This window comes from Triturus cristatus, chromosome 1_2 (genome assembly GCF_964204655.1).
Source record: "Triturus cristatus chromosome 1_2, aTriCri1.1, whole genome shotgun sequence".
NCBI lineage: Eukaryota > Metazoa > Chordata > Amphibia > Caudata > Salamandridae > Triturus > Triturus cristatus.
Window position 1 is genome coordinate 290,551,677 of NC_140580.1, and position 15,251 is coordinate 290,566,927.

Here is a 15,251-nt window from a genome sequence, read left to right on the forward strand (position 1 = left end):
ATCACACGTGTAGAGCGCGCCCGCGTATAATCCTTTTTTGTATTAACGTGAAGTGTTAGAATCTTGAAATGTAATAACATGAAACATGATGGGCCTAATTCACAAAGGTAAAGTGAGATGAAAGTCTAACTTTACGACTTTCGGTATTCACAAAGGGCATTTACTACTCGTAAATGACCTTTGTGAATGCCAAAAGTCTAACTTTACAACTTTCAGCATTCACTAAGGGCACCTAGAAGTAGTATGTCTCGGGCCAAAGTGTTTAGGCCATTGGAGAATAACATGAAGAATACCGTAGAAAGTGAACGTAACTAGCAGAAAAAATTAACGTGAAGAAATTTGTGTTTTGCTTGTAACAATCATTCATTCATTTAATGTGTTTATTAATTTAGTTGTAGATAGTTGTAGGTAGAAATATTAACTGAATGTGTCTTATTTTCCAATGCAATTTTGTAAAGCTCTCATGTCCTTCTCTTATGATAGCTGAATTTGTCGGCCTGAAATGTTATTTCCCTGGAAGCTCACCCTTTAGAATTAATAGTGAATTTCATGTTTGCTGTGGAATATTCTTTTCTCACGTTTTGTGTTGCAGGTGAAAGAAGAGAACTTGTTAGCTAGAATAATGTCTATATTTTACTAGTCGGGCAAGGAGACATAAAGTTACATCGTACAGGGTCTAAATTGATAATGGAGGGACGCTGTATTTCGTACAGGAGAAGGCTTGGGAACCAAGGCCAATTGTATCGGTGGAAAAGAACACCGTTCTCCCATGGAAAACTACCTTGAAAACAGTAACCAGAGGGGATGGCGTGATCTGAAAAGGATTCTGGGCAATTTCTCCTTGATATTGGCTTGTTGGTAATAGGGAAAGCACCCAGTTCTCTTCCTGCTTTCGGAGAGAGAGCACCTTAGAACGAGCTTTGTCTCTATAGCTTTATGCTATCCAACACATCAATGGTGGAGAGGTTTCTTAGGAGGACTTAACATGCTGACACCTTTTTATTTCCTTTTTACTGAAGATGCTTAGGTAGGGATGTCGTCTTAGCATTAGAGTAGAACAGTCTAATGCTTCATATTCATCAACGCTGAATGGAGGGAAATTTGGACTCATGTTTTTTGAACCTCTGCATTCTATTTCTTGAATTCATTGTTTTGTTTATGCTGCATCGACTCCCCTGGGTGCGTAGATTGGGCTTCATGCTAATTCTGATGTATTTTTACACCCTCATTTCGAGATGTCTATATGTCCTTGTAATAAACTAACTAACCTTACGTGGAGAAGTGTGGCTCAATGATGAGAGCGGCAGACCCTGATGCAGAGGTCTAGCCCGGGACCAGGGTTCAATTCCCTGCCTCGGCAGGTCTTGGGCTCAAAAATTCCATGGACCTGATAATTCTTGCCTTGGTGCCTATTCCAATCATGGAGTCCAACTCTGGGCAATAGCTTGCTTAATCTCCACAACAGCCCCCACAACACTAAGGATGCCTGGCCTCCACCTTGGGGGTGCCCAGGAGTGGATGCCTCACAGGGAAAGCCAGGATGGGTTCCACAGCGGTATTCGTACAAGCGCCTTGAGACCCTTGCGGGTGAGTAGTGCACTATACAAGTATCAAATTTTACATTTACGTAATTGTCTGTGGTTACTATGTGTCTGAAGAAATTCCTGTTGAACTGATTGGCAATAATAACTGATTTTTCTTCTCTCTACGCTTACATGCTGCTAAAAAGAACCATCACATTGTGATTTTAGAGTAGGTTCAGAATTATGGGCAGGTCCTTTCACCAAGAAGATCGAATAATGTGTCTAGGGGGGGCTGGGATCAATAAATGTAATCCTATTCTCAATATATGGGCTGAATGATGGGTCAGACACTTGCTATTCAGACCAGTTCCCTATTGTTGCAGGCTTTACGAAGGGAAGCCTGATTGTAGATTGATACTTCAATACCACACTACATCCTGTAGTACGTAGGGTACATTCCCAATAAACTGAGGGCTTTATGTCAGGGGTCAGCACACTGCAGCAACAACAAAGGGAGTCTGTACGTCGTAGAGGAGTATTGGAACAGTAGTTGTGAGTGAGGCGGCTCGGATGATGCTAATTACTAACCAAAAATAGTAAAAGGAGATTATCTCAGCAAACATTGATCAATATTTAACTTTTAAAAATGAAAAAAAAATACATTAAAATGAAAGGACGGAATTTTCCAGAATGCTCTGGCCCTTCTTAAAGGTATCCTTAATGAATGCATGCAACTGAGATAGGTTCTGTCATGCATTGTCTCGGTGCTATGTCTATCTTTGTTGTCACTTACTGAAACGGGTAAGTGCCCGTGTTTTTTACGATTTAGAACTGCTCTGCAGTATTAGGAGTCTGTATCAATGTTTAGCTTCTCTGAAGAGTTGTCATGAAAGCAAAACTTCATATCAGAAGATTCCCTTAGTAAAAATAGAACCATAGTAACTGCCTGAATAAAAAGCTATACCTCACTAAAAAGTAATCCGCTTTTAATATATAAATGAGGAAGAAATGAAAACTGAAAGTCCACGATTACCACAATGCTATGTGGCTGACAGAAGGTAACCTTTTCCAAAAGCACACCTTGATAACTTCTGTGATGCTTTAAGTAAGTGTTACCATATTGTGGATACCTATAGGAAAAATAATTTCACCTATTCAGTTCACAGCTCGTTTTCCTACAGCGCCTGACCAGCACACTGACTGCTCACCATCATCTGCGATATGGAGTGTGCTAATCAGTGCTGCTGGAAATGAAGAATCCATAAAACGCCATTGATCACGACTGACATCCACTACTCTCGATGTCTTAAGGGGCTGGCCCAAACCCTCCTCTATGTTAAGCTATCTCTAACCAGACTTCAAAACAACAGCATTTGGCAGTCAAGAAAATATTGTATCTTACAACTGCAAGATGTAATTTCAAAGAAAGTGAACACTCAAAAGTTAAAATGAGGTTCTGAAAGCTGGCAGCATCTACTTAACGGTGTCCAGGTAGGGTGTCGCAAGATTGTGCTAAAGGGACAGCTTACCACAACGCTTGATAACGTTCATGTTGGATGTCCACCATTTTAAAATAAATATATATGTTAAAAGGTGGAGCGTGCTTATGGATCCATATTACTCGGAGGAAACAGCTGAACTCTCAACAATACTTGAATCTGAAAAACGTAATTGTGGAAACTTTTGAGCTTTAAAGATAATTTTCAAATTCCACTTCAGTTACAAAACATTTGCAAATGCCTGACATACCTTCTTTCATTATTAAATACACTCTGTTAATTAGTAAGATATGGTTTTTAGTTCCTACCTTTGACGCCAGGCTTCACAGTCTCAAAGTAGCAAGCCGCATCACATCCCAAATCTGAGATAATTAAAAGAAGAGAAAGTGCCAAAAGGTATTTCTGAAATGAAAAGTTAGATATTTATTAAAAAATGTTAGGAAGGGGGAATGATTGTTATACGTGGCTCTTTCACTTTAGCTCCTGCATGAACACTCACACCATGCTACACCCTACTGTACAGCTCACTAACGTCGTGAGTCTGTGCGACTGAAAACGCTACCAATAAACATAATACGAGAATTTTGTTGGGATGAAAAAGTCCTCCACATGATAATGGACGTGCACCGATGTCTGAGTGCCCCAACTGTACTGATGTCTGGATCCCCAATGCTGATTTTCAATTCAATTCAAGTTTTCTTTATTTCGGCCAATTAGGCCATAAAAGATAGAATCATACAATATCATGTAAAACAGTCACTTTAAATAAAAGCAGTTGATAAAATCAATAAAACCAATGTGCAATGGGTTACGGACATGGTAAGCAGATGGAATTCATTAAACAGAGCTGTCATTAATTAATTTAGACCTTATCTGCCAAAAATTTTGCAACTGCAAAGACTATGTGCGGAGCAGTGTTCGTTTGCTGATTTTTGTTGCCATAGGCAAACATGGATTATGCACATGCGCCATGACATAGGCCTGTCTCACAGATTGCTGTTATTTTGGACTGGGAGGGGCACCCAAAGCACAGCCCTCATAGTGGTGGAAGGTCACTGCCTTCACCAGTAGTTAAACAGCGCTAGCGCAGTGGTGACAGCACAGTGTGTAGTCATCTGTACGAGTGAGCAGGTCTTTTTTAGCATCTGTCACTGATGTGACGCCCACAGGCTTACTCATTCTAAAGTTCAGGTGCTGCTCAACTCATCCTTGGCCCTCACCGCTTTGGTGTGGAGTGCTGCGCAACGCATGAATGGTATACCTGCCTTGGCTGTATGCGGACCTGGGAAGGGTACATCCAGAACCCCCCAGGATATCGCATTTTTGAAATTTGCACAAAAATTGCGAAATCTGCACTTTTGTAAAAATCCCACAATTTAAAAAAAAGAGCTTGCACATTGGAATAAAAAAAAATAACATGGGGTTGACCCTCTCTATATAGGCTCTGTGCTGTCATTTGAACCAATAAAGGTAGGGTGACCAACAGGCTTACAGGCAGCAGAGGTGTTAACTCCCTCTACAGCCTGCCTTTCCAATGCACAGAGCCACCTTCTGCGCAATTAGCTTGCAGCTGTTGAAAGGCTCTCCTACCCCCACCCTTCACTACACGCCTCTCCCTCTGACCACTCTGTCTCCTGTTAACCCCTAACCTTCCCCATGTCTCATCTGTTTTTTTTAGTGCATTTTTTTATGCCCCTGCCGCACCGCCACTCCACCTTCCCCAAGTCCCTGCTGCCTTGCACACGTCAAGGAACACAGGTTTTTTCGATGACCAGCAGGTTTTATATTGTCCTCTGCTCTCTTTGGCATCAGACATCCTCCACTTTCACCTGCTGTGCTGCTTGAGACTTATGATGTGATATAGCACAGTCTCCAGCAATGATAGAGCAAGGCCGTAAAGTATTTTTGTGGCGGGCACATTTTTTGCCCACCGTTAAAATACAGCAAATTTCAAAAGGTTTTGAGGGGCAAATTGAGCTTTTTTTGCTGCATAATTTGCCACCCAAAGCTGCAAATCCTGGGGGGTCTGTGGGTCTGTACAATACAGGGATAATGCAGAACTGTGCAGTGGTGCATGCAGAATGTAAGTGCTGAGTGTATGTGTGCCTATGAGTAGTACAGTACATGGAAGACTCTTGGTTCCATTTTGGGGGACACAGGCCTGCTTGGTGAAACATGAGGAGAGGAGGTTAAGGAATCCCCTTAGACAGATTTGTGTATTGCTGCATTTCTCTAAGCTGGGTTGCACACATACTGGGAAGGGAAGATACAGACTTCCCATGTACTCTTCAAACGATGATCTTTGATTCAGTAGCAGTTCACTGTGGGACGGGCCAGACACTTACCCTGGAAGGAGGCGCCACAAGGTACCTCCGGTCGCTTTGATTGTGCAGTTGTGTGTGAGGAACTCTGCACCCGCTCAGTGCAGCCCCCCTGGCCCCTTGCGGTGAATTCACCTGATTCAGCTGCTGATGCACCAGGTGCAGACGGGGCATGCTCAGGGACTCTGGGTGCTCTGAATGTATATGTGCAGGTAAGATTGATTTTGGGCTAGACGTCCTATGGGAACTTGTTTTCTAGTTAGTGTTGCAGCGTCGAACCATAGGTTACTTTAAAATAGACAAAGAGTAGTTTCTTGAGACTCAGACAACTTGTGGGGCTTACCCTGGATGTTGCCTAAAGTCAATGAGGGATAACCACTAGCACTTGGAGTGAGGATGGCTTGAATGAGGAGAGAGTGGGACCCAGGGAACTGCCTAACGAGACGCTAGACCCCTGACCTCAGAGGGGACTGTGTAATTGTTTATGAATGTTGTTAGCAGTAATATAAAATACTTCTTTTATCACAAAAGTAAATATTTGGCTGGGCAATCATCATTTATTGCTCCTACTGCCTGCTTGTTGAGTTGTTAGCCTGTGTCCCCCCATCACCCACCCCTCCACCCGAGAGAGCGTTGGACTGTTTGGGCCTCGTTATTCCTGAGAGTCAAATTATATCAACAAATATATGTGCTTTTTATTTGTTTGGTTGCTTTTAACTTGCCTGTGTTTTGCAGAAATTGTAATATTTTATAATTAACCACACAATAAATAAATATTACGTAAGTGCTGAATAGGACTTGGCACAGTTGCTTGACATCCACCTGGGGCATTGGACATCAGGAGTAAAAATCCTCAACTCCCACATGCCCTGTGTCCCTCAAAACGGATTCTGTTGTTGTACCACTGGCCAGATTTATGGAACAAAGGTTTTGAATAGAGAGAGCTTTGCAGAAGAGTTTCTACATACATCAATGTGTCATTTAAATGCTCATATCACACATTTTATGACAGCAATTTCAAACAAACAGGGCGGTATTTATCAAAATGTAATGCAGTGCGGCACAGCAAATTGCCTTGCTGCGCTGCGTTACAGGTAAAGGGAAGGAATCCACCATATTTATCACAATATGGCACATTCCTGCATTTTCCCAGCGCTGGAGCATAATGTGCTGCCTAGCATCAAGAACCATTGGACAAGGGTTCCCACGTTTAAAGCAGGATTCCTTTTGTGCAGGAAGGAGCACTTTCCTGTACAAAAACAATCCCCTGAGACATTTTCCTCTTTCTATGTGTGCTTAAAAATGCAGCACACATAGAAAGAGGAAAAATTAGGAGAAATAAACATATTTGTCCTCGTTACGCCTCGCCTGGGAAAGCATAGCATTTTGGCGCATTCCCAGATCTACCTGTGATGGTAAATCTGGGACTGCATCAAAATCCATGGGTGTTGCGTAGGAACAACCGCGCACCACCCATGGAAAGCCTACCTGGGGCAGAGTAACGCAATGCAGCAATTTGCACTGCATTCCGTTACTCTAGATTTATCAAGCCACTCAGGGCAACACAAGGGGGTCTTGCATAGCTTGATAAATAGTGTTTTAGGGGTTGTGTTGCTATTGCACCTCATTGCATGGTGCAAAAGCGACGCAACCCCTTGATAAATATGGCCCACCATGTTCTTATACACACAAACTCGCATGAACGTGGTGGTGGTGGTTGTAGTGGGGATGGTGCTGGGAGTGTAATTGATGGTAGTAGTAGTTGTGATGACGGTGATAGTGCTCGAGATGGTAACCATGATGGTTGGTGGTAGCAGTAGTAGCACATAATGTTAGTCATGATAATGGTGGTGCTTATAGTGGTGGTGGCAGGCAGTGGTTGTGCAATGGAAGTAGTGGCGATAAGGGTAATCATGGTAACGGTGATGTTTGGTGGTAAGGGTAGTAGTACTGGAGGTGCTGATAATGATGGTGAAGGTGTTACTCGTGATGATGTCATAGTAGTGGTGGTAATGGTTGGTTCCTGGACTGACGTGAGCTGAGGTGAAATAATAACAAGGAAGGGAGGGCAGAAAAGAAGCCTGACTTACAAACAAAAGACACAGGACAAGTGATGATGGGACAGCACCAGTCATTGTAGTAAACATGTCACTCAGCAATGGGGCCCAGAGTTGGGTGCACAACAAGCATCACAGGAGAGCATTAGTTTGCCTCTTGGTGCCTGTCTCTTCTCCGTGTGAAAGCTGATACTAAGCATGCAAAACCCCATGTCTCCTGCTTGCTGACAAACTAGACAAATAATGGCTGGGTTAATGAAAAAATGCAACTGACTGTGAAGGAAACAGTTAATAATGAAGGTAGCTGACCCAGTCCCCTCCTCTCTGTGTGCTGTGAGCTGAAATACATTGTGAATGGCATGCAAACAGAGCAATGAGTGAAAGAGGCTGAACCGTATGCACCTTCCACATCACTAGAAATACGACATATTAACTTTAGAGATAAGAAAATGTAGGCCGGTTTGCTAAATCGGTCTCTAGCTAGACCTAGAATAGAACATGTTTTGTAACCTACACGTTCAATAAGAGGGGATATTTTCACTTCTCCTTCCAGCTAGTCGTTGCATATTTTTAAATATCACTAAAATGGCTTATGAGTAGGGCTCCCTGTTTTCCGTTTTTCACTGATTTTTACAGAGAAATACAGACAGAAAACCATTTATCTTCCTGTCTGTATTTATTTTTAAATGTGGATAAAAGCGGAAATTGGGTTGTTTTTAAGTGATTCTAAATGCTGTCCATCATGACTGCCAGGCCAATAGCTTTGCAGACTGACAGGCAAGGGGATTAAAACAAATATAGGGTTTTGGTAAAGAGCCTTAACAGTAGATTTGCACAACCTTGATACTAAAATTTACACATTTTCTTACAAATGCATATTTTACCATCTGAGTGTGTATATATCATTGTAACCTATCAGCGGTTCAGACGAGTGCACATTAACTGGTTAAATAAATGCAGAAATATACACATTTCAGCTTATTTTTTCACAAAACCTAAAATAAATATAGATAAATACAGGTAAAATTTGCAAAAAATAAATTTGGATAAATACAGACAGAAGTAACAAAATTATAAATACCATAAAACCGGGAGCCCTACTTATGAGTTTGTGACACCTCATTCTGGTTGGCTTTCTTATTTTTCTTAAGCAACGATTCTCAGTGCGTTTAAAAAAAAACCTCAGGTATTCAATATATTCTACAGCAGATTATTAAGGCTATTAAGGAGAACATCCCCAAGCAAAGTCACTGAAACAAAAGTACATTACAGAACACTAATGACGAATGTGCAAACGGGGATGTGGTACAAATTTGCACTGATGTGCTGTTTACTCCTTATTACTTAACGTAAGGATGTTTTATTTTGCTCCTTAATTGCAGTTGAAAATCCTATTTTAATGTTTGAATTATGCCTCTGTAGACAAAGTATAAGGAATGATTTTTGCGGACGCACTTAGGGGCACAAAAACAAAATAGAGTAACATAACATGCTGTTACCATATTACATGGTACGAATAGTGCCTCAGTAAAATCTCATTAAGGTCACAGATCTACGTTTTAATTTTTAAAAAGTGAGAAAAAAGATGTAATCTGACTTACCATGATCGAGGCAAACAGTTTCTTCCAGAGTTAGAGTTGTTTTAGCCGACGTGCTTCTCTGTTGATTATGGTGAGTGATTTATATAGGCTCTGCGGTTTTTAGCAATCCCTTGAGTTATGTAGATTAAAAAAGACAAGATTTATGAGTTTTTGCTGGAGAAGCAGAAACTATGTTTTATTTGAGCTTTGTCTGCGCTAATCTTTTTCCATGGGATATGTGGGTCTCCACACATGGACTCTTCAACAGAACCCCTGAGCCTAGACGGTTCAGCACCCCCCCCTCTCTCCCCCAACCCCTACCCCCGCCCCTCAGGACCTTCAAACCCTTACGGGTGAGTAGCCACGCTATATAAACCCCCGATTGATTGATGGAAATGATCAACTGAAGTAGTCTGGGGTTGTGAAACCAAATATTTTTAGAGTGTTACAAGAAAAGAACTGGGATGAAGTGCTCTGGAAATGGAATAGAAGTACGCTGTTCTCATTTACATTCGCAAGACACTAGTGTCGTTTACTGCACTTACCAGCAGGGGGATGGGGGGAGATGGGTGGAGGGAAGCATTAGAGTGCCGGGATACCCCATAATAATCTTTGCCCCCCCCCCCCAAACAACCGAGGCAGCTGGAATATTATAGTGGTGCTGGAGTTCAGAAGGTAAATGCCAATAATAAGCATTGGTAAATGCATTAGGTTTCGCCTATGTGATTAATATTTAAAAAAATGTTGCAAGTTTTAGCAGTTTGACCCATATGTAGGGTGTGTAATGGTACTTTTTTTGCAGTTTAATATAGCATGCAAATAACCTGAGGCATGGAAGCGCATAACATTAGAAACACAAGTTCTACATGAAAGGATACTTTTTTGTTTTTATGGCATGGGGAGATCTAATCCCAGTGTCAGCACAACATCCTGTGATTCTGGGCAAATCACTTAATCTTCTGTGCCATAAAAACAAAAAAAATGTGCCTTCATGTAAAACTTCTGCTTCGTGCGTAAAGCGCTCTAATGTCCTCTGGCCAAGTTAGAACTATAAAAAGCTGTAAAAGACATACCAACTACACCCTGCACATATGAGCTGAACTTGGCCAACAGTACTAGCGCGCTTTACATGGAAGAAGAAAATACTGTCTGTGTTAAATGCCTTCCTCACTGCCACCCCCCCCCCCCCCCAGACATGCCCCTACCAGACCCCCAAGACACAGCCCAAGCAATTTGGTGAGTACCAGCACTTCTCTCTTTCCCTTTAAAGCACTGGAGTCAGGGCTAAGAAGAAATCAGGTACAAATACGGCAGGTGCAGCCGAACAACTCAGGCACCTAAATGAATCAGTGGAGACACGCAGACTTCATCAATCGTTTTTAGAACAATGAAACATTAATACTCACTGCTAAACAGAAAATTGTGACAGGGGAGACCCTCAACAGTGGAGCGGTGCGGACCAAGAGCCAAACATCTAAGACAGCGCAGAACAAAGGAGTTGTGAAAGCGATTCATGAGTGTGTAAGTAAAGCTTACCGAAATCGCCTGCCACGCGTCTCTGCTGACGTTCAGTGCTATTGTCATCTCGGTGTGCTTTAGAGACGCGCATGTGACATAAACAGCGGACTGAGGTCTGTCGCCATGTTGTAATGGTATGGTACGTGATAAAGTAACTGAAAGTCACCAGTGTTTGTGAAAATGGGTGAAAATATAATCAAATATGTATGAATAGTGTATTTTTTGTTCTTCTTTTTTTATGTCCTCATTTATAGCCTTATGCTAGGGTGTCAAGAAGATCTAAGAGACTGTGGCTGTGCCCTGTCTCTCTACCAGGGAGGGATGTAAAAAGATATCCCTGGTCATAAAGAACCTCCTGCATAGACAAAAGATCTGACTCTTCTGTACAGGTGCAAAGATGTCAAGAAGAATAATGGGCGGGAACAGGAAATTCCCGGTCCATGCAACCTGTATAGCATATCAATAATCATTGGACCAGTAAATTTTACACCAGAGAAAGAGAAGGAGAAACAAAAGAAAAAGGAATTAAGAGTGTTTAAGGGATCATTCCAGTAACATGCCACTTAAACCAGCCATCCAAGAGTTCCCAAAACGTTGTTCTCTTAGCGTGAAAAGTGGCCCGATCAAGTTTAGATATTCTTTTTACTGATTGTATCCATTCCACATCTATAGGGGGGCAAGGGAGAATCCACTTGAGACACCACTCGCTGCAGGCAAGAAGAATTAAAACAAAAATGAGAGCTATTTGTGTCTTAAGGAGACGCTTTTTAGCCTCCTCACCAGGTGCCACCCCCAAAGAATACCAAAGCCAGGTTCACTTTAATCTCTTGGCCCATAATTTACGAAAGAACCTTACCCACTTTAATCCAAAAGATCTGGATTGACAGGCACTGACAGAACATGTGGACATCATTCGCTTTATTCTCCACACTTAGGACACTTCTTCATCTCCCGACTTCCCAACTTCGAGAGTTTCCGTGGCGTCCAATAGGCCTTATGAACAGTAAAGGGAAGGTTCTTTCTGAGTGGTGCAGATGACCATAAGTAAGACATAGATACTTGCCAAAGTAGTTTGAGGTCTTGATCTGACAGTTCCCTCCTAAAGATCTCCGTCAGCGAAACTTGCACTTCTTCCACGACCTGGATTAACATCCAGTACCACTCTGTAACTTCTTTCCGCAAGAGTGGCTGTAACCGTATCCTGTCCTCCCAATACTGGTTCCGCATGCCGTCCTATCGCAAGGTTTTTGCCCAGCTTGCTAGTTGATCATACTTAAATTTGGAGACAGAACCCTTGGAGACTTCCAGCAAGCCATGCCAAGGAATTAGTTGGTTATCCTCTATTAATTGTCCCCATCTATGAATACCACACTCGTGCAAAGGAATTGCAAGAGAATCAAGGAGATAGGCTGGGGTACCAGGAGAGTCCCATATTGGAGCTGAGCCCCTGTAGTAAGGTATTTGTAAGGAAAGTCCTACTTGATACCATGTCTTGCATGCACCCACTAACCTCTTTAGCCTGATTTTTTTGACAAACTTAGGGTGGCCAAATTTAAGATGGAAAAAGTCTGCTTGCTCTCAAAAACCTGCCGTGAGAGCACTAAAGAGCTGGGACAAAAAAGAGCTTGCCATCAGTAACTGTCGGAAATTCTTTAGATGAAAAGCACGATAGTACTGGTAAATATCTGGGCTAGCGATGCCGCAATGTTTCTTCTTTCTACCAAGCTTCCTCCAGGAGATTCTAGCCCTTTTTTCCACCCAAATAAAACTACTGAGTTCCCCTTTAACCACTCTTTCTCGCATTCTATGCAGTACTGGGTATTTTCAGCCCAGCGGTGCAGGGGAACACACCCTATGACTTCGGGGTTCTTCCTGTTCCAGACCTACAGAAACACAGAGTCTTCTGGGTGAAGTCAAAGATCGTTTATTGGCTGCAGACCAATTACAGGCGTCCTAGAAGTACAACAGCGTGTATGTTCTCAGGAGACTGCTAAAAATCACAGAAACGGGCTTCTCCTTAAATACAGATTTTCATGCCTCAGGCATACATTCTTAAGTTTACGGTATGGTCATTTAAAGTGTACATTACAAACGAAAAAGCAGAGTCATGATGACCATCCCACATTCCAGTTAAACAAGCCCGTAATTATTTACCCAGCAAGGCTCAGATCCCACATCAGATATCGATAGGCCCCAATAAACATGAGCATCTCCTGTTTTGGGAAACAAGCCATAAAGCAGGAACAGCCAGGTGTGAAAGAGATTAGCTGGAGGCTTGTGTAGGATGAAAAGACTTTATGGTGTGTCAAGCCCTGATGCTAATCACAGGTGGCCAGAGGACGGGGAACTCGTGAGACCAGTTTGACCTGGGGCTGGTGCAGATTGGGGTGTACAAATTCTCCCTACTTCCACGGATAGAGTAAATTCACAGATACACGCACATACACTCATCATACGCTTGGGCCCATTTCACTAACATACACTCAAATTACTCTATCAGCACTGAACCTGTGGAAAGAAAACCTTCTAAACACCCTGCATCTACACTACGGTCGATAAGACCTAATTGACACTGTCTTGAGTCATGATTTAACCAATAATAATCAACAATAATCAAAATAGAGTACTCAATAATTGACAAGAAATAACCACCAACACAGTATTTCAAATAATGGTAATTTATCTAAAATTAGTTCAAAGAAAATCAATTCAAAAGCAAAATCATTATTCTCATAATTACCTATTCTAGCTAAATGTCATAAACGAGTCAGGACAGGTCTCTCGATAGAAGTCTCTCAAGTCGCCGTCCTCACAGCATCGATCCTCACCAACGCAAGTTCGGAAAGAAGTGGCCTCAGAATCCAAAATGCAATGACCACCGACCCTCTCTAGTCTAGTATATTTATAATAAATTTAACAAAAGAAGGCAACATAAAATATTTAGATATCCGCTGAACCGCTGAGCAGAGCGAGCAGGAAAGGATGTAGCATCGCTACATTTGGAAAAATCTCCGCTCAGAAAAATCACAAAAATAAAAAGACGGAAGACGGAACTAAAACTTGAAAATGTTTCTTTTTCATGTTCATATTTCCTCGGAACCAGCATGGTGATCACAAAGTTCATTGTGGCTCCTTTGTCTTCCAAGGACACTTGGATGTCCGCCCAAAGCTGCTGTCCTCACGGAAAACTTTTAACCAGGCGAAGACTGTGGTCAGATGACTCTCGACCATGTTCAGCAAGGCCTTCTCATCAAAATCTCAGCACTCGAATGTAGGCTTTAAACGGTAGCCATTTTTAAATAGGCCAAAACGTACCATCTTAATTAAAAGAGACAAAAACAACGTTACCACAGCATAGTGATTAAACAGTGTTAACCCCACTAATACCCTTTTGTGTATGTAATTATCTAGCCTTTGCAACACAAGAAAAGCATTAGTACACGACATTTAAAAAGCGTTTTTGTGCTTTAAAATAAACAGCACTCAGCAACATTTATTTAATTAAACATGCACATTATTAGTAAATAACATGAATGCAACCCCACGTATAGTTTTCTCTTATTAGTACGTATTGATTAATCAGAACATTTACACAAAACAAATAATTAGTAGTTATAAATTAATAATTTTAATTTCTTTCGACAATAAACAAACCAGAGCTTAAAAAACCCAATAGATTTTCAACAGAAAACTCTGCTCCAGCAATCCCCCCTTTGGTGATATTATCACCAAATAAACAACCCAAAAAAAAAAAAAATTAGTAAAATGTAATCCCAATTTTTAGGAGAAACTGGAAATGTCTTTTTCTTTTTCACAACACTAGACACCAGACTCCCTTTCATCATCCCTCTTTGTCTCCAAATAAACACTCTCCCTCAATTCTTCTAATTCTATTTCTTGTGGATCTCTTTTTCTTTTATTTCTCTTTTCAATATTTCTTTTAATTAATTTCTTTTTCCCTCCCCTGTTTTTACAACACAAACACACCAATCTTAGTATCAATAAAGCAACAATTATACAAGTTAAAGGAAACAATATCTTACCTATAATAGTACTACCTATTTTTGCAATAAAACTCTTAACAGCAACTATTTTATTAGCTATTTTCGTCCAAATACTCTCAGCTTCCAGTGGTACTAATTCTTCATGCAAATCAGTAATATTTTTGATATAGACCTTCAAGTCTTTGCTTTCGTCTGGAATGTAAGTGCAACAATGTTGAATTTTCAATATTCCACAGACCCCACCCTCCTTGGCTAATAGAATATCAAGGGCAAGTCGATTTTGCATAGACATGGCACGTACGGCAATCAATTCCGTATTTACCAAAACAAACCCTCCAGCGGTATTTGTCGATAAGCGATCCACCACTGTTGACAGTTTCCGAATTCCATATGCATTCAAAGAAATTCCCACTGCTGGAATTAAAGCTCCAAAAATGTCACCCACTATTTCTGACCAAGTTTCTCTCTTAAAACGTGTTAATAAATTAATATGTTCTACATCTTCTATTCTATCTATATGAAAAATCTTTGGAAAGACCAGGCCCACATAACACGTGCCATACCAATGGTCAGGCAACTTGTAATAAGCCTTGTTCCCACAAACATAATACACTCCTGGGAAAACTGGATCCTCTCCTCCTCTAAAACCCCATCCTGTTGCAATGAAGTATGTATCATGACACTCACTAGTCCCAACAAAGTATGTATCATATTGGGATTTCCTTCTTGTAATACACAGCTTACCCTTC

The 15,251-nt window shown here is 41.3% G+C and overlaps 1 protein-coding gene across 1 annotated transcript in view; it reads right to left on the bottom strand.

Moving 5' to 3' along the window:
* The window catches only part of LOC146867190 (beta-microseminoprotein-like), a 309,484-nt gene extending 300,422 nt beyond the window's left edge, over window positions 1-9,062 (bottom strand). Inside the window, exons 1-2 of the mRNA XM_085614846.1 lie at window positions 9,002-9,062; window positions 3,331-3,424 (exon numbers count right to left, since the gene is read on the bottom strand). Of these exons, the coding sequence (XP_085470972.1) occupies window positions 3,331-3,424; window positions 9,002-9,004 (97 nt within the window). The 5' untranslated portion in view covers window positions 9,005-9,062. The remainder of the gene's footprint in view (window positions 1-3,330; window positions 3,425-9,001) is intronic.
* Between the last annotated feature and the right edge of the window lie 6,189 nt (window positions 9,063-15,251).